The sequence below is a fragment of the Ovis aries genome, chromosome 5, assembly GCF_016772045.2.
Source record: "Ovis aries strain OAR_USU_Benz2616 breed Rambouillet chromosome 5, ARS-UI_Ramb_v3.0, whole genome shotgun sequence".
Classification (NCBI taxonomy): domain Eukaryota; kingdom Metazoa; phylum Chordata; class Mammalia; order Artiodactyla; family Bovidae; genus Ovis; species Ovis aries.
This window is the reverse complement of record NC_056058.1, coordinates 3,662,725-3,681,976: the sequence shown is the minus strand read 5'-3', so window position 1 is coordinate 3,681,976 and position 19,252 is coordinate 3,662,725. Positions and strand designations below refer to the sequence as shown.

Sequence of the window (19,252 nt, the reverse complement as noted above, 5' to 3'; positions counted from 1 at the left end):
TGGGAGCACACTCTGTGCTCTCAGCACTTCCTCCCCTGTCCTTCAGGACCTAAGTAAAGGTTCCAGCCCTCCTCGCGCTCACAGGCTGATGGCTGACCAGGACCTCCGCCCCATCCGAGTCCCAGAGTCTGCAGCCTGGGAGGCCCAGTCATCGCTGCTAGCCTGTAAGTGGCCTTACTGTCGTGGGGGAATGTTTTTTCCTCCTAAGCAACCTCATTCCATTTTTAAAAGTTGTTAAAAGTTTTGATCCCCTTTTATTTGTTTTCATGTACTTCCTTGGGAGATGGGTTTTCACATGCCTGTATATTTCTGCCACTTCACCTTTTCTGCTACCATTGCTTTCTCCTCTTCCATCTCTACAACTCCAGGTTCTTCTCATGGGACCTGCCTCTAATGAAGCATTTCTAGATACTCCCGCCTCCTGCTCCGGACCAGCAGAGCGGATTTCTTTTCCATTGTTGGCTTGTAACAAAATGATGATCGACACATGTAGCTCACAATCCTTACTGGGTCTTTGCTCTCATGAAGGCCAGCCCCAAGCTGCTGCTCCTGCCTTCCACAAAGGTGGTACCCCCAAGTTACTGGCCCCTCGGATGTCACTGACTGGCGCAGAATCAGCGTTTGACATCCATGTCCCGGATCAGACAGGCTGTGAGCTAGGAGAAGAGCATCCCTGGTTGTTAGTAACTGACCAGGCTCCTCGGTACTGCCGAAGCTCCCTTCCAGGTTCAGGCCTCACTCAGATATATTAACAGCAGTAAATGGCAGTTGGTTCTTGGCCTTCTTTGGAAGTTTAAATCACTGTGTGCAGAAAGCAGTAAGAATGAGCATAGTTGCAGGTGCTAGTGACTTTTAAAGCGCTCTCTTGTTCTACCCGGGTGTGAAATTATTTGTCTCAGAGGAAGTGTGGGTTGAAGAGGTGGAGGTGTGCAGGGGTCCACATAGAGCCCTGAAGGGATTTTGCATGGCTTGTGGGCGCCTTCATTTGCTTCAGAAGTTGGTGGTTCTGGACCCTGTGTCTCATCTCATTTTCAGAATGGTTTTCCTTCCCGACAGTTGGTTCTGGAGCCCAGCGGACAGTGATCACACATAAGAACTGCTGTTCTTTTGCTCATAAATGAATTACACAGAGAAGAAAGACCTTTTCTAAGATGATTGGATAAGATGTGGAAGTCAGAGGAAGGGATGAAAACTGCACATACATGAGTGTGTGTGGGTGCATGTGTCTGAGTGTGGGTACACACGTGTGTATTTGTGTGTGTGACACAAGGTTGCTTGGTGTTCAGCTAGCCTGGTGTATTGCATTTTGGGGAACAGGGAGGTATCTGCTGACACCCCAGTTTCCTGAGTCCCTCCTCTGCCAGTAGGCCGTCCATCAAGTAGGGTCAGATGCTCCCAAGCCTGGAGCACCACGTGTTCATCTCTTTTATGCCCTTCTCTCTGCCTTCCCAGAGACTAGGCGCCACAGGCCACTGTTTGGGGCCAGCAGTGACATTACCCACCTTGTTGAAAAACCTTTAAAAGAGCAGGTGAGCTCCTTTAATATGACAGAAGTGTTTGCTGGTCAAGACTTTAATTTTTGTAAAGTGGTTGTTTATCTGGCAAACAACGCTGGCTTCTCTTAACATTAAGCAGGAGGCTCAGAAAACCTACATCAAGTTCCCAGGTCCAGGGAGCTCCAGTGGGATGGACACAGTGCTGTCAGGCTGGAAGTGAGGTGGCGTGCCTAGCATTCACATAAAGGTCAGGAGGCTTGAAGGACCCAGGTGCTGACTGGGTGAAGGCTGAGCCCAGCGGCTGTTCCCGAAGCTGTCTGGCCTCTCCAGGCTGGGGCTGAGCTGTGGAAGTGCGGCTGCAGGCAGAACGCATCGGGGCTCCTTCAGGGTGCAGGGAGCAGGGCTGTGATGGCATTGCGTAACCTGCCCTGGAGTAGGACATCGGGGGCAGTGTGGAGTGAACCTGTGTTCTCCTGCCCGCCCCCCCAGCCTGCTGCCACCAAACCAGTTGCAGTGCCCTTCTTGGGGTTTCTCTGACACAGACGACTGCACCCACCCCCACCAGGCCTCAAGGGCAAAGTTAAGTCGGTTACCTGGAGAGAAACCTGATCCTGAAGCTCTTCCCAGGGACCCCTCCCCTCACCACCCTAGGTCTCTCGCGACTCAGCCCCAGTGTACTTGATTTGCACTTTCTTTCCTGGTGGCTTAGATGGTAAAGCGTCTGCTTGCGGTGCAGGAGACCTGGGTTCAATCCCTGGGTGGGAAAGATCCCTTGGAGAAGAAAATGGCAACCCACTCCAGTACTCTTGCCTGGAAAATCCCATGGATGGGGGAGCCTGGCGGGCTGCAGTCTATGGGGTCGCACAGAGTTGGACACGACTGAGCAACTTTACTTTTCTTCTTTTCCTGGCTTAATCCTCCCCTGCCACCCCCGGTCCTCAGCCCCTGTGCTTTTCCTTAGAGCTTTGGTCTGATGCTCAGGCACGTGTGCTTAGGAACCATTTGTTTCTGTAACTGGGTTAGTTTCATCTGCTTCCGTAATTGAGTTTATAGCATGTAATTTCCTTCTGTGAGGGGCCTATTTGTCTTGAGAGTGTGTAGGGCTTTTAGAATGATGTAAATTTGACCCATGTGGTTGGGACAGACTGACCCTGCAGTAACCAGGATGCACTTGACACTTCTTGAAACTGAATTTCTTCTGATTTGTCAAAAGGGTTAACCTTGAGTTCTGGACTTGGATTGAATGAACACATTCACATCCTCTTTTTGAAACCAATTTTCTCTGTGGCCACTTCTGCTGGAATGCTTGTTTGGAAAAGCAGGCTTGTCCTAACACTGCTGGTGTGAGGGCACACGGGTTTGCTGCATGTGATTTGTCCAGAAGAAATGCTGGGTCTGAGGGGCTGCGAGCCTGTGGCCCGCAGGCCGGTGGCCTGTTGGGGTAAATGAAGTTTGACTGGGACACAGCCACACCCATTTGAGAACACTCTCTCACAGTTGCAGGGCTTGAGTGACCGTGACTGAATGGCCTGCAGAGCTGAAAATATTTACTGTGTCTCTTTAAGAAAGTTTGCCGACTCCTGTACTAGATGAATCCAGAAAACTGCTCCCAGCTAAAAGAGCACCTGCTGGGACCCCAAAACAAGCTGCACGAACCTTAGATGTGCATCACACCACACCCACCCCCTTCTGGGTTCAGACAGCCTCCTTCCTCCTGAGTTACTGTTGCAGTAACTCAGAAACCGCGCGCCACCCACAGTCACAGCAAGTACCCGGTCTTCCCCCCAGGTGAGGCATAAGGCTTCAGGCAGCATTTGTGTATTTCTTAGCTATTTAACACACTACCATTTAAAAATCAGGTTCCAGACTCTTTCAATGTTACTGATGAAGTTTTGTGGTATTGTTCCATCATTTCTATAAGCCCTGTGTTTTTATTGCATGATTTTGCACCATGTGGCAGTTTTTAGGAATGCATATCCTGTACTCCAGCAGAATTTCTGTGCTCTGAAAGCAAACAGCAAAAGGTGTGGTCTCGCTGATAACACTCAATAAAGTTGTAAACATTTGATATCTCATTCGGACCTTGAGGGGCCAGAGCGAGTGGTCCGACCCCACTTCCTGCTTGTGAGGAGCTTCCTGTGTCCTTTGGAAAGGACACGCCTGACTCTGGGTGGTTGATGGGGGAGTTTCAGTGGGCACTGTGCAGAGGAGCCTGGGCTTCCGTTCCCAGCGCCATCCCTCCCACTTGCTGTGTGACTTTCACCTGCCTCAGTTTCCCTTCCTGTAAATCAGGGGCTGATGATAGCACTCACCTTGCATCTGAGATGACCCCCATGCGGTACATAAATGCCCAGTCAGTGTAAGCTATCTTGTCTGTGAAAGAAGACCCCACATTTCTGTTCACAGAGGAACATTAACCTTGGGTTGAGAGCTGAGAGTGCCAGTGTTGGAAGGGAGCCCATGTTCACCACCCCCACCCTGGCCCCTTGGGGAGTCTCTTTAAACCTCATTTGTCCATCTGATGTTTGGCTTGCACCTGCTGTGTGGCTGGCACCCCTCTGGAGCTAGGGACACACCATGCGGGCGCAGTGGCTTCTGACGCCAGGGGGGCTCAGACCTTGCAGTTGCGGGGTCTTCCTGGCCAGACTTCCCCACGGGTGCTTCTGTAGCCGCCGGCAGGGCAGGTCCTAGTTCTCTGAAGTAAGGCCGCCGTGGAGGCATGAAGACGGCTGTTCTGTCCCTTCTGGTGTCATTTCAGCCCCACATGTGCCTGTCTCTCCAGGGTGAGGGGAAAAAAGACTTAAGCATGATTAACAAAAGGCCTTTAGACTGTACGATGGAATGTTCCACGGTGGGCAGCTGATACGGATGCCAAGTAGAAAGAAGAGTGTTGAACCTGGGTCCAGGCCCACTGTACTCGGATTTCCCCGCTGTGGGATGACTGGCTGTTCTTCTACCCACAGAGACTCTGGGTGAATGGCACCTGCCCTCACATGTGTGGGTGTGGTCGGTCCCCACCCGAGTTCCTGGACTGCGGCAGGGAGAGTCTGTTGTCCTTTGAAGGCCCATGGAACTTTCAGCCAGGTGGCTGGGCCAGGGGCCCTTCTGATGATACAGAAGAGAAAACATTTACATTTTTGGAGTGTCCTTAAGCTTTCAGACCACTAAGGGTTCAGATGCTTTTGAACTGTCATGTTGGAGAAGACTCTTGAGAGTCCCTTGGACAGCAAGGAAATCAAACCAGTCAATCCTGAAGGAAATCACTCCTGAATATTGATTGGGAGGACCGATGCTGAAGCTGAAACTCCAATACTTTGGCCACCTGATGCAAAGAGCTGACTCGTTAGAAAAGACCCTGATGCTGGGAAAGATTGAAGGTGGGAGGAGAAGGGGACGACAGAGGATGAGATGGTTAGATGGCATCACCGACTCAGTGGACATGGGTTTGAGTAAACTCCAGGAGTTGGACAGGGAGGCCTAGTGTACTGAAGTCATGGGGTTGCAAAGAGTCTGACACGACTAAGCAACTGAACTGAAGGGTTCAGAACTCAGCTTCAGTCAGTGAGCAAGACTCCGGTTTCTTTTTGAGGATATCTTTTGCACAGCACTAACTGTGGCCCCTCTTTCTCTGTCTGAGAGTCCTGGTTCAGCTGCTTTGGCCTGTGCTGTTCCTCTACCTGGACCATTTCCCTGGATTCCTGTTCCTGCCTTGGCCTCAATCTGTGAGGCGCCATCTCAGTACAGTCACCTTCCAGAAAGTCAGAATGCAGGGTTTTTAATCAAAGCCCTTGACTGACTTGATACATTTTGCTATGTAAGCCGTCTCCAAGAGTCACACCCTTCATGAGGCTGATTAACAGAAATGTAGGTCTAACTCAGCAGCCCATCCTGAACCCACACTGTTTGCTCTACACTGAAGATGAAGATAGATGGGGGATCTCGCCATGGGCGAGATGACAGTGTGGGATTTGCTGCAGTGGGCTGTCTCAGTGAGGGGTCCTCTCAGGGAGAGCAGGCTCTGATGCCGCGGCCTGATGTCCACTGGGGCCAGCTGGCGACCCAGGTGGAAGGTGGGCTGTGAGGATGAAATGATGGGCTCGGGTTTACTGCTTAGAACTCAGAAGTTGCTGTAGCAAGTGGTCCAGAAGGTGGACTTGAAAGCTGCCAGTAAGAAGTGGGAAGGTGGCAGCGGCACCCTCTCTCGGTCTGCTGAAGGTTTCGGTTCCTCTTGGGCGCTTTGTTTGCCTGTTGGAGGAGCTGGGCGCCTCCCTCCACAGGGACCATCTCCCCTCACCGCACCTCATGCCTCCCGTTCTTTCATTTCTCACCCTCTGCAGTGGGAATGTTTGTTTATCTAACTCTTCTTTTTATCTTTGTTTTCTTTGACTGCAAAGAAACTGATTGTCACTGTTAAGAGAAATAGTTTGGTACAGAAATGCTTAATATAGACAGTGAAAGTTTCAGAGGGTGAGTGTTGTGGATTTTAGTCCAGTTTCTTTCAATTTTGATTTTAGTGAGCTTTCAGTATCTTTTTCTGCAGGTTGTAACTAAGCCTTTTAAAACTGTGAATGGTATCATACCATTCTGCAACTTGATTTTCTCACTCAAGGTTTTACTGACGTCACTGTTTCTCTTCACCCAGCACCTCTGTGAGTTGTGGAGGGGAAACTGAGGCTCAGAGAGTAACAAGCTCCCCTGCCAGTTGCTTCCTAAGGTTCGTCCTTGTTCCCTGCTGTATCTGGTGGGGGCTGGCCATTGGGATCCATTTTTTATTTCCCAAGTTAAATCGCATCCCTTACATTTGGCCTGAAGGAGGTCTGACATTACTTAAAACTCGAGAGCTGGTGTTTTGGTGCGAGCTCCTTCCAGAGCGCAGCCGCTGCATCTCTGCCACTGTCGCTCAGAGACAGGCATCAGGAAGCAGCTCAGGCCGAGAGCAGTGAGGTCTGTGCTGGATGGGAAGACGTGTGCCTGTCCGCCAGGGGTTGTGGAGCGTGTGGAGCTTGGCCGGTGCCCAGTGCGGCTGGCATCTGGACCCTGTCGTCACTCAGCCGCATGGCAGTTGCTGCACAGCTCAGCCCCTCCTTTCCACACCACCCGAGGCCAGCGGCTGTGCCGTGCGCAGGCCCCCACCTGTCCGCACGCTCCTAGCCTCTGTGCGTGCCAGCCCGTCTCACTCCCGCGTCCTTCCTCCAGATCTGGTCCATCTCTGTCCCAGAAAGTCAAGTCCATCTTCTCTCAGCTGCTCAGACAAAAATTAAGAGCAGCAGCAAAACGGCTCTCTCTCGCCCCCTGTCCAGCTGTTGGTTGTTACGTTGTCCAGATCCTCTGAAGTTCACCCCTCGTTCAGTCATGTCTCCCTGCTGCTCTACCCCCGTGTGTCCCCAGATCAACCACGTGATCCTTTAGAACAGGTTGGACCCCCTCCCCCTGGCTTGCCCTGTCCTCTGTGCACCACCTGAGGCCAGTCTGCACTCCGCACCCTCCTCCTGCTGCCGCCTTGAGCTCACGCCCTTCTTTGGGCTCTGGGAAAAGCACCCCACGTCATCTGCTTTTCAGAGCATCAGCTCTGGTCACTTCTCCCAAACACGTATTCCTAAGCCTCACTTTCCTCATGCCTGAAACGAGTATTACTAGTAGTGTTTTTGCTGTTATGTTAGTAACAGTATACATAGCATTTCCTAGTACAGAGAGTATTAATGATAACCTCAGGGTTAAGACTCTGTGACTTATGCCTCTCTAAACCTCCCCTCTCCCCAGTGAACCAGCCTGTGTGGGGTGCTGGTCCCCAGAGTCCTGTTTAAAAATATTGGTTCCTGCCATAGCACAATCACCCTTTTGGAGTTATTTTAGAATAGAATTTCCACCTGAGGTCCTCAGACCAGTTAGAAGGTGACATTTAACTCAAAGCATCTTTTGGTAGAAGCAGTTGACATCTGCACCCCTCCCAAAGCCCTGTGTTAGCATTCTGCTCAGGACTTGGTGTAGCTCTCATGCTAGGATTTGTCTGTTCTGGGTGCTTGGGAAGCCTCTGGTGTAGCTGGAGCTTGTCCCTCTTGGGCCCGAGGACTACCTGGGCTGCGTCCTGCTGACCAGCCAGGTTTTGTCTGGAGAGAGTGAGAAGGGGGACGGAAGCCTCCTGGGTCCCGGCCCTGCTCCCCAGTGGCAGCCCGTGCCCCCGCAGCCTTGGGCCCTGTGGTGCCTCTCTTTCGCTGGGCTGGCTGCTCTTGGGCTCGGCCCTGCAGGCAGCAGCTGGCTCGGATCCTGCCTCAGTTAGAGGGGCTGCTTTCTGCGGGCCAGCGGGTCTCCTCCTGCCTGTGGTGGAACTTACGCTGCTCACTGCTGCTCTGCTATGCCTTCATCCTCTCCCGCTCACTCTCCAGGAGTTTTGAAGCAGATCCTAATTTGCCGGTTGGGGTGATATATCCTCTTCAGCTGCTCTTCAGAAAGGACCCTCGCGCTCCTCCTCGCTGGTCTTGCAGAAATTGTCTGTCTGCTGCATTCCTGGGTCACACTTCATTCCTCAAGGCTGGTTTCTTCCTCACAACCGTTTTTTGTTTTTTTTTTTTTTTCTGCTGTGCCTGCAGGGCGGTGGCCGCCAGCCCTGATGTGCTGGATTGGGTCACAGGTCCTTCCTGCTGAGAGGAGGGTGGGGCCCCTCCTTACTCGCACCTGCCCTCCCCAGGAACAGTTGCCTGGCGGGATGGAGATTGGCTGGCGGCAGGCCCCATGTGGGCACTAAGGCAGCCGCCTTCCTTGTGGCGGAGGAGGCTCCACCCAAGAAGGAGGAGGTCAGAACCTGAGACTTCATCCCCCTCCACCCCCTGCAGTCCCCGCCCCCTCCAGCTGTGCACGTCCTTCGTGTCATGGGGGAAGGGTGCAGCAGCCGGCCCCCCCACCCCAGGAGCCTGCCAGAGGCCCAGGGAGTGTCTGGGGTTGGCAGAGTTCCAGCCCCTCGGCTTCCGAGTGAGCTGCCCTGACGCTGCACTGCCCTGACGCTACACGCTGAGCACAAGCAGACGAGTCTCCCAGGTCCTCGGCTGGGGACCCTGACCAGATCTGAGTCTGGAGGGAGCAGCCCCATGGGTGTGAAACTCCACTCTGGCCCCTTGGGACCACTTATCCCACACCAGTGACGGTGAAATGAGGTCACTGGGGCACTGCCTCGCTGGTCTGATGGCCTCATGCAGAGCAACCTCCTTGTTCTCACTCCCTAACCCTCCCCCACCCCAACCTTGTTCTTCCTATTGACAGTTGAGAGGAAGGGCTTCAGACTGAAACTGGGGTTCAGATGAGCTTCATGGATTGGAGCCTGGGGCTTACCACTCTAGAGGCTGTCCTGGAGGGTTCCCCCTCTGGGCTGGCCAGACTGAGAGCTTCTCCCTAAGGGACAGAATTTTCTCTTAACAACAGTGGGGGACTTCCTTACCTGAGATCCTGGACTCCCCACATCTTTTACGCCCAGTAGGCTCCTCTCTGGTGCTGGAAGTACAGGTACCCACTATTCAGAGTGACCACGGAAATCGCTGCTCTCATCCAATTCTCCAAATGTTGGAGCAGCTGCTGTTGTTTAGGCAGTGCCCCAAAGGAAAGTGACCGGTCCCTCCCACGATGAGGGAGAGGAGGGGAGGGTGACTTCCATTCAAGGCATTGACTTGTCTGCAGCTCACGGGGAAACAGGACAGACTCAGCAGTCTGACAGTTTGTGGGACCTAGGGGGCTGAGGTGGGGTGGCAGGTGCAGGCTGGGGTGCCAGGAAGGTTTGGAGGCAGATCGAGGCCCAGCTGATAGCCCTTGAGCTTCAGAGTTCTCAAGCTCTGCCTGGAATGGGGAGCACCCTGGGGGTGACACGGCCATCGAGAAACCTTCTTGATTCCACCCATTTGGACTGCCTGTGGGAGCAGATGTCTGAGTGCCCAGGCTCGGCCACGCTGGCCTAACACGTGTCAGACGGACGCCCTGCCTCCTGCGCCAGGAGCATGGAGCAGCTGTCACTTCCCTTCCTTTCCGTCTGAGTCCAAGGCAGTGCCTTGCGCTGTTGCTCATTTGTGAAGTCGGCTCCTTTAAAGAGGTGGCAGATGAGTTGCCTCAGGAGTGTGCCCCACACACAGCAATGTGGCTCCTTCACTGCCCTGTACCACCCCCCAGATTCCAGAAGTTGGGCTCTGGACTGTTTCTGCCTGGCCCTACCCAGGACAGGCCTCCCAGGGGTTTTGCCTGGGAGAAACCCAGGTGCTGGGTGCCCTGCCTGCGTGGAGACAGCCAGGAGGTCTTCAGTGTGGGCACACTGTGGGGAGTGGTTGGGGTTCCCCAAGGGGCTACCATGTTGGTAGGTGTGGGCATTGACTGTCCTGTGGAGAACTGGTACTTCGGGAGTTCAGGGGCCTGGCAGCCAGATTCTTTTTCGTCCTGTGATGACCTCTTGAGTGGCTTCTTAGATCCTGACCATTGGAACTCTGGTTTCCAGTGTCCTGCCCTGTTGGGACATCAAGGCTGGTCTCTGAGCAGCCCCTTTAAGAGCAAGTACCTGTGTGCCAGACTGGGTTGTGGAATGCCAGCAGTCTCCCTGCAAACAGCCATCACTGCGGTCTTCCTTCAGTGTCTCTGTGAGGGTTAACAACACTTCAGCTTGTTGTCTGGAACCGGTTCAAACTGGTTTTCTGGAAAGTGCTTTGTCTCTCAGACTGAATCCTGGGAAGGGTCATGTGGAGCCCAGTGATGTCATGGGATCAAAACCTGACTCAGCGGTGTTTTTTCCCCTTCTTCTTTTCTTCTTTCAATCAAGATATGTGTGTGCTGCAGGTACAGGGTGCTGGGCCAGGCCTCAGCCCATTCAGAGTTCACTTTGTCGGCAGTCAAAGGGTTAAATGTGATCTCCACCCTCCACCCTGCTGAGGTGAGCAGGCAGTGAGGGGCTGCCCCTGGCTGAAGGGTCAGCCCTCATCAGGGCAGGTCAGGGCTGGACTTGGGCTGTGGCCCTGCTCCTGGGACAGCGTGGTGCCCCCTTCTTGGATTCCAGATCGCTCACATCAGTGCGCGCGATCCTGCCGGAGGGGGTCAGACCTAGAACAGTTTCCTCTATTTGCTCTTGAGTCTGGAATGCAGAGATTTCCCCCTTCTTTTGTGACAAGCAGCCACCCTCCCTTGTTCCTGCCCTAGTCCTGGTAGGTTTCTGGCCCCGGACAGGGTAACACATAGCTTGGCCTCCCAGATTCCCTGTTGCTCCTGCTCAAGCCCGTGAAGAAATGTTCTGGGCACGCTTTGCGGGCCCTTCATTTGCTGTGCCCACCTCTGCCATTGTCACATGGTGAGGCCAAACACTTCAAGCTGACATTGTGAAAAGTTTCTGAGAAGATAGCTGCTTGGTCATGCCAAGTTTAAATGTCATGTTTTCCCCTTCCCCTAAAGTTCAGAATGACTGAAGAAGCATGCCGAACACGGAGTCAGAAACGAGCACTTGAGCGGGACCCAGCGGAGGACGATGTGGAGAGCAAGAAGATAAAAATGGAGAGAGGAGTGCTGGCCTCGGATTTAAATGCTGACGGAGATACGCGAGTGACGCCTGAGTCGGGAGCAGGTCCCGCCCAAGGGCTGCTGAGGGGGACAGAGGCGACGGCCACGGGCAGAGGCGAAGGGCAGGCGGGCGACGGGCCTGTGGACATGCGGACCACGCACAGGTGAGCAAGAGGCCCGGGCTCCGGGGCCGGCCCGGGTGAGCAGGTGGAGGCGAAGCTGCCCGTCGGGCCTGGGGAGGCAGCTTTCAGTGCGTGGCCGTGGAGACGGCTGTGGGCTCCAGCTCCGACACCTGCCCATCGTCTGGCCAAGGAGCCTTTGTCCTGGGGCCCAGCCGCCTGTAGTGTGGGTGGCTGTCACAGGATGGGAGTAGCAGCCTCTGTTGGCTCCCCTGCTTGGCTGCAGGTCTCAACTGAATGCGTGCCTGTGCCCACTCTCTGCTTCAGGTTTGTAGGGAAGCATGAGTTTTTCCTTTAGTCCTGCCTCCCTGCTTTTCACGTCTAGGGCACTGGGGGGCCAGAGATGCTGCCGCCCCCTGCCTGGGTCACTGGGCTGCGGGCAGTCTGGAGCCACCACTCCTCCTAGGCGGTGGATGTGGGAAGGGAAGCCCCTCTCTTCCCAAGTTCGGTACCGTGTGCTTCACTGGTTTCCCCTTAGTCAGTACTGATGGCCTCAAGAGTGACTTTCCCAATCCTCAGCTTGAAAGAAATAAGGCTCGGTGTGCCACCCCATTGCTTTTCTCCCTGTGAAAAGAATTGCAGCGCCCTCCCCTCCCCCAGCTCTCCCGGGTCCTCCCTTGAGCGCAGGTGAGTGGTGTTCAGCCCTGCTGTCCCTGCTGTCCAGTGAGCCAGCAGCTGGGGGGCATGTGGGTGTATCCTCTGCACACTCCCTTCCGGATCTGGCCCCCTGGGGTGGGGGAGGGGGCAGTAGGTGGGAGGTGCAGCTCTGGAGAGCCTGGCTGCTCTTCCCTTTCTTTTGCTGACTAATCCCACAGAGGGACCCCAGCCTGCAGGCTTTGTGTTAAATTCACTGGGGGCCCAGACGGTTGGTGTTCTAAGAACTTCAGAAATTGTCTGACTCTGTATTTCTCGGCTTTAGAAATTTTACCTCAAGATAAATTGAGAACTTGACCCCCTCCTGCTGGGGAAGCCCGTTAGTTGGGGGAGTGTGTTTGTGTTCTTGCTACCCAGAAAGGCCTTTCTGTCTGACTCTGCTTTCTGCCCTCCCTGTTTTAAACCAGAGGCCTCTTTTAAAGTTCTGGAAATTGTGAGTTTGGGTCTGCTTTCCCTTCAGCAGTGTCACATGTGGGTGAAGAGAAGGAAGAGCCCACATTTGTGGAGATTCGCTGGGTCCCTCTTAAGTTCCTAGGCGGCGGTGGTTTAGTCGTTAAGTTGTGACCGACTGTTGCAGCCCTAGGGACTCTAACCCACCAGGCTCCTCTGTCCAAGGCATTTTCCAGGCAAGAATAGTGAAGTGATTGCCATTTCCTTCTCCAGGGGATCTTCCTGACTCAGGGATCAAACTTGCATCCCTTGCGTTGCAGACAGTCTCCTGCATTGTAGCTGGATTATTTACCACTGAGCTGCTAGGGAAGCCCTGTTTCTAGCTGTCTGGTCTGCATTTTTCCCCTGTAATCACCATGCTCCCCTGTAGGGCAGGCCAGTGAATTGTGAGGCTGCGTGAAGGAGCATGGACGAGTGTGGAGCGCAAGCGGCAGACCAGCCCCGGCACACGGAGCAGGGCCCTCCCGCGGGGCGAGGTGCGCCCCGGTGTCTCCAGACGTGAGGCTCCGGCACACGGAGCAGGGCCCTCCCCGCGGGGCGAGGCGCGCCCCGGTGTCTCCAGACGTGAGGCAGTGTGAGACTGTGGAGGGTCTGGCTTTGGCAGAGTGGGGGTCAGCCCATGCTCCCTGGCTGACCTTGGGTGGGTGACCTTAGTCTGTGCTTCTTCATTTGTAAAATGGGTGATGATGTCTGCTTTGCATCTCTAGGTAACAGATGTGTACACAGAAATTGACCATGGTGCATGGCATGAGAAGTGTTGGTGACAAGTACTCGTCAGTTTTAAACTTAAAATTAAGATGTTGCATATAGAGCTTGGTGTTTCCTTGAGTGCCCACACAAAATGTTCTGTCTGGTTTGTTGGAGAATTTTGACAGAATACTAGGATCAAGTCTAGCCCAGAACCATTCTAGAACTAATCTTTTTTGGGGTGGGTGGCCATGGTTTCTGTGTTAGAAGCTGGCAGTCTTTGGATCCTCATTGAGAGCATCTGGGTCATCCCTTGGGAACCTCCATACAGAGAATTTCATTTGATGGAGGTGTAGCATACATGATAAAAAGTAGACATGTGCCTCTTGGTATACTTCACAAACTAATCTCTTTCTTGTAGCTCGAATCAAGAAATATAATACTATTCAGCCCCTGCATACCCTCTTGTTGTCACTCCCCTCTGAGTAACCACTCTTTACTTCGAACAGCAGAGGTTAGTTTTTCCGCTTTAAATGATTGGAATTATGTAGTCTGTAGCCTTTGCTTACTTTCATTCAGCATAATGTTTGTGACGTTTACTTACGCTGTTGCCTTTAATATTTATTTTTGAGTCTTAGCTGCGCATGTGAGCTCTTCGCACATGTGCCCATGTGGTGTGTGGGCTTAGTTGCCCTGCAGCGTGTGGGATCTTAGTTCGCTGACCAGGGATTGCACCCATGTCCTCTGCACTGGAAGGCAAATTCTTAACCAGGGGACCACCACGGAAATCCCAGGTTTACTTGTGTTGTTGAGTGTTGGAATAATCTTTTTTTTGGTGCCACGTAGTATTTTTCTACATTTTCTGTTTGGCTTTTTAAACTTTGTTAATTAATTCTTATTGCAGTATAATTGCTTTACAGTGTTTAGTTAGTGTCTGCTGCTTAGTGAGATGAGTCAGCCACACGTACACGTGCGTCCCTTCCCTGTTGGGCTTCCGTCCTGTTCGGGACCCCACAGTGCATTGAGTGGAGCTCCCTGTGCTGGGTCTCAGGTTGCAGTTAGCTGCCCGCTGTGTGGAGCACGGCGGCAGCGTCTGTGTGTCAGCCCCGCTCCCTCCGCCCAGTGCGCCCCTGCCCCGTGCTCTGGCTCTTCCTGCTCGGGCTGCTGCTTTCTTTCGTGCTGTCCTATTCTTATGATCCAGTTTAGGCGTATTGAAGACTAGAGGGAGTTTCTGGTGGCTTCTGGCAGAGAGAATTTACTTTTTCTTTAAGGAAGTGGCTGGTGAATTTCAATCAAGATACAACTTTTAGAAAAAACCTACTTTGGGGGATTTCGAGCATGTGGAGACTGGTGAAGAGGCAGCAGGAAGAGGTTTCTCTTTCTCTTCAGTTCCTCTTTTCATCTCTGGCATTTTTTTTCTGACATAGTCTTCCAATGTGTATGTTTTATTTTCAAAATGAGTCAAGACTGGAAGGCAGCTTCCAGCAGTGATTGAGTAAAGAGAGATTGTCAAATCCTTTCCCCCCAAAAAATAGCTATAAAGCAGGACAGAATTGACAGCCCAGCCCTCCCTCCTTCCCTGAATCAATTATTCCAGCATCCTGGAAACGGACCACAAGCACGCAACAATCTGAGAAGGGTTTATGCATAAGAAACTGCTGAAATGTGGGGTTAAAATGGTGACAATCTGTGCCACTTCACCTGACGCTGCTTTCATGCCCTCCGCCCAGCTCTGTTCACAGGGAGGCTCTGCCTGGCCAGTGCAGGCTGTGACGGGTGAGAAGGGGCTCACTCAGTTGAGAGTGGTGTTGGCTGAAGTGACAGTTTTGAAGATGACATGTGGGGAGGCACAGTAGCTCTGTTAGCCCACGTTTGCAGGCATATTTGGGGCAAGAGAGAAAAACTGTTTGAAGGAAGAATCCCTAGAAATGTATCTGAGGAGAAGCTTATCCAGGAAGCCCAACAAATCTCACGTAGCATATATGCAAAGAGATCTGTACCTAGCACATCACAGTCAAACTGTTACAAGCCACAGAAAAAGAGAAAATATCAAAAGTAGCAAGAGAAGAACAACTCATGACATATAAGGCAAGCATTAATATAATTAACAGCTGACTTCTCACCTGAGGCATTCAAATGGAAACCAAAAGGGAACTAAATGCATTCAAAGTACTAAAAGAAGACAACTATAAACCCAGAATTCTCAGTGCATCAGAACTGTCCCTCAGAAACGAAAGCAGAAAGACATTTTCAGATAAACAAAGACTGAGAGGATTTGTTGCTGGCAGAGCTGCTGGTTCTTCAAGCTGACAGGAAATGACATGTTAGTAACTTATGTTCACAGGAAGAATGAAGAGCTCTGGAAAAGGTAAATGTGGGCTACTGTAGAAGACTTTCTTCCCCTCATTTCTTCTTAGTTAAAAGACATAACATCATCTAAAGCATTAACTACAACTCTGGGTAGAATTGACAAAAACGACCATAGCTCTTCGGCAATTGATCTAGAGTATATGACAATTTGTTGTGTTTGTAACATGTATAGATATATAATATATGGGACAACAGCAGTAGAGAAGGAATGAGATGGAGCTGTATGGGAATAGTTTCTCCATTTTACCAGAAAGCAGATTGTGATCTTAGTAAAATGCTTATTGTAATCCCTAGAGCAAGGATCCCCTGGAGAAGGAAATGGCAACCCACTCCAGTATTCTTGCCTGGAGAATCCCATGGACAGAGAAGCCTGGTGGGCTACAGTCTATGGGGTCGCAAGAGTCGGACACAGCTGAGCGACTAAGCACTGCACACAGAGCAGCTATTAAGAAAATAACTTTAAAATATTGTTTAAAAAATCAACAGAAGAATTTAGTGGTGCATTAAATATTTGACACAAAGCAGTCAGTGAGGAAAAGAAGAACAAAAAAGAAGGAAGACATGTAAAAAACCAATAGCAAAATGATAAATGTGTAAATCCACCCAGATCAAAAATATATTAAATGTGAATGGTTTAAATACTATCAAAAGGCAGAGATTGTCAGACCAGATTAAAAGGTAAGATAAAGCTTAATTATATATTGTCTATAAGAGACACCCCTTAGATCCTTACATAAAAGGATAAGGAAGAGACACTGTAAATAACCATAAGAAAACTAGAATGACCGTATTAATATCAGATACAATTAACTGGCTTCCCAGGTGGCGCAGTGGTAAAGAATCCAGCTGCCAATGTGGGAGATTTGTTAAGAGATGCCAGTTTGATACTTGGGTCAGGAAGATCCCCTGGAGGAGGAAGTGACAACCTGATATTCTTACCTGGAAAATTCCGTGGACAGGAGCCTAAAGGGCTGCAATCCATGGGGTCACAGAGTTGGGCTGTGCCTGAGCGGGTGCGCATACATGCACACACAGTCGACTTTAAGACAAAAATATTTCTAACGCCAAAGAGGGACTGTTCGGTTTTTTTTAATGTGGACCATTTTTAAGTCTTTGCTGGATTTCTTACGATGTTGCTTCTGTTTCACGTTTTGGTTTTTGGCCACGAGGTTCCCCGACCAGAAATTGAACCCGTACCCTCTCAACCGGAGAACCACCTAGGAAGTCGAAAAGAGCGTCATTTTTTTTTTTTTTTAATAGCACAGCAGGAAGTTGTAACAGTCACAAATGTACATGTACTTAACGATAGAGCCCCAAAATAGCTGAAGCACAAACTGATAGTCTTGCTAATAGAAATAGATAATTCACAAATTGTAGTTAGAGACTTCATACTTCTCTTTAAGTAATTGGTAGAGCAACTAAGCTGCAAATTGGCAGGATTCTGAAAGACTTGAAGAGCACTGATTCTGTTTGGCTACCACTGCTAAGTCGCTTCAGTCATGTCCGACTCTGTGCGACCCCATAGACGGCAGCCCACCAGGCTCCCCATCCCTGGGATTCTCCAGGCAAGAACACTGGAGTGGGTTGCCATCTCCTTCTCCAATGCGTGAAAGTGAAAGTGAAGTCGCTCAGTTGTGCCGGACTCTCAGTGACCCCATGGACTGCAGGCTACCAGGCTCCTCTTTCCTTGGGATTTCCCAGGCAAGAGTACTGGAGTGGGGTGCATTGCCTTCTCCTCTGTTTGGCTAAAGGGTGTCTATAGAATCCTGGGAAATAACATCGCATATGCACGTGGCGCAGGGTGGATCATAGGCTAGGCCATGAAACGAGTCTCAAGGGCGGCTGTGTTAAAAGAGACAATAACAGGTGTCGGCGGGGATATGGAGAGGTTGAAACCCTTATATGTTGCTGGTGGAAATGCAAAATGACACGAGCAGTTTGAGAGTTTCTTAAAAAGTTAGATGTGACCAAGTTAGCACATGACCTGACAATCTGTCCAAGGAATGTACCTGAGAAAGTACATCTGCGCAAAGACAAGTGCATGGGCGTCCGTAACAGCATCATTTAGGGTGAGGGGCATGTTCTAAGCTTTGCTTGTAGGGATGGTTGCACAACTCTAAATTCACTTAAAAATCATTGAGTTATACTTTTATAGTGAATGAATTTTGCGGTTATGTAAATTATGTCTCAGTATGGGTGTTTAAAATTTAAAAATGAGGTTAAAATAGTTCAGTTTCCCTTATGGCATCCATAAATGTGCTCATGGAAAAACAGAATCCCACAGAGGTGGTAGTTGAGCCTGTTGGTCCGAGACCAGCCCAAAGGTCATGAGCCTGTGCTGCCCTCCCCACCCAAGTCCAAACTGTTGGATGTGGCTGGAGCTGGGACAGACAAAGGAAGCTGTTTGGGGGTTCTCTCTCTTTTTTCCTTTCTAAGATAAATAGACTCCATTCCTACACTTTGCTATAGAGGAGACTCTCTGTCACAAATTGATCTTCAGAAGTAATCTAGGCCCACACAGGTGAGAATAGCTTTGTTTTTCCTCTCTCGGGTGGAGATACATTTAACTCAGTAAAATAAAGAACCTCTTTGCCAGGCCTTCTCCACCGGAAAGGTTAGGACGGGGTCCCTCGGCTCCCCTGGGCTGTGTGAGGTGGGAGCTGCATGCTTACACTCCCATGCTTCACTGAAAACATTTCTGTGTGCCTTTTTCTGAGTTGCCAGCTCTCCCTCGATTCTCTGGCAAGGCCCTGTGCTGGCCCTTGGGAGCAGACGTGATGGGACAGGGTTTTCTAGGTTACCATAGTGTTGTCAGAGAACCTGCAGAGTTGTTGGGGAGCCTTGATTTTAGGGGTGTGGCTCACAAGGGCTGAAAGTCACTGGGCACCTGAGCAGACCATCTCTATTTCCTTATTTTACCTTGAGGGGAAACAAAGCTAGGGCTCCTAGGCCTCAGGCACAGCAGGGGCAGACTTGGAGCCCCATTTCTGCTTCTCACCAGCCAGCCCTGTGGGCCGTGAGTGGATGTGTGGGGCAGGTGGCATGATGGCTGCCTTTGCTGGCTTCCGTTGGGTGCGTGGTCTTCAGGCAGCTGCTTCACCTGCTCTTCCTTCCGCGTTTTGCGTCGTGTGCCTCTTTTGCTCTGGGACAGAGCTTTGCTTGGGCCAGTGGCGCGCCCTGTGGCGTGGATGGGAGGCACTCTGACGTGTGCTCTCATCCCCACCAAGGTGCCTGCAGAGCAGGCCACCTTCGAAGCAGATGTCCTTGATAACAGAGTCACTGCCCTGTCCTTTGGGACTCTGATAGTGGTGGGTGACGCTCTGTATAGAAGCCAGGGTTCTCAGATCATTTGCCAGTAAGACAGGACTTAGCCACTCATGGTGGTGAGCGGTTTGTGGGAGCATGCCATCCACACCCCGGTTTGTGCTCGAGTCCTCTTCCAAAGTGAATGACTCTGAGAGTAACGTGGTGGTGCTTCCGCCTGCTGTCTGCAGCGCGGGCTCGTGTGGATGGCCTCGCTCTGTTCTGAGTAGGCATTGCGTCCACAGGGCCAGCTGTGTGTGTCACTTGCTGTTCGTAGGTTGTGGGGCCCTTGTTTGTTTGCGCCTGCTTTACCAGCAGTCTGCAGGAGAGGGTGCACGCAGCAAACACTGGGGTCGGCATTGCTCTGCCGGGAGTGCTGCTGGTACCGGCTGCGGATGCTCTCCTGCTGCGGTTTTCAAAGGCTTATCGGGGTACAGACCCTTAGCACCCCAGATGGTTCACTGGAGCCCTTCCTGACGGGGTGTATTCTCCCACTTTCCATCAGTCTTGCTTCTTCTCAAACCTCCTAGAAATAGAGAGTGTGTGCTTGGTGGGGTCTACCGTCTCTGACTCTGTGTGATTGGGATTCATCCCTGTGGT

The 19,252-nt window shown here is 51.5% G+C and overlaps 1 protein-coding gene across 14 annotated transcripts in view; it reads left to right on the top strand.

Moving 5' to 3' along the window:
• Positions 1–19,252, top strand: part of GATAD2A (GATA zinc finger domain containing 2A) — a 97,777-nt gene that overhangs the window by 50,571 nt on the left and 27,954 nt on the right. For 7 of the 14 annotated variants that reach the window (XM_042249569.2, XM_027969348.3, XM_027969344.3 and 4 more), the window contains one exon: positions 10,905–11,173. The exons of 3 other annotated variants lie outside the window; for them this stretch is intronic. In XM_042249569.2, the coding sequence (XP_042105503.1) occupies positions 10,905–11,173 (269 nt within the window). The remainder of the gene's footprint in view (positions 1–10,904; positions 11,174–19,252) is intronic. 4 more of the 14 variants (XM_027969347.3, XM_042249568.2, XM_060415359.1 and 1 more) reach the window with 1 other exon arrangement.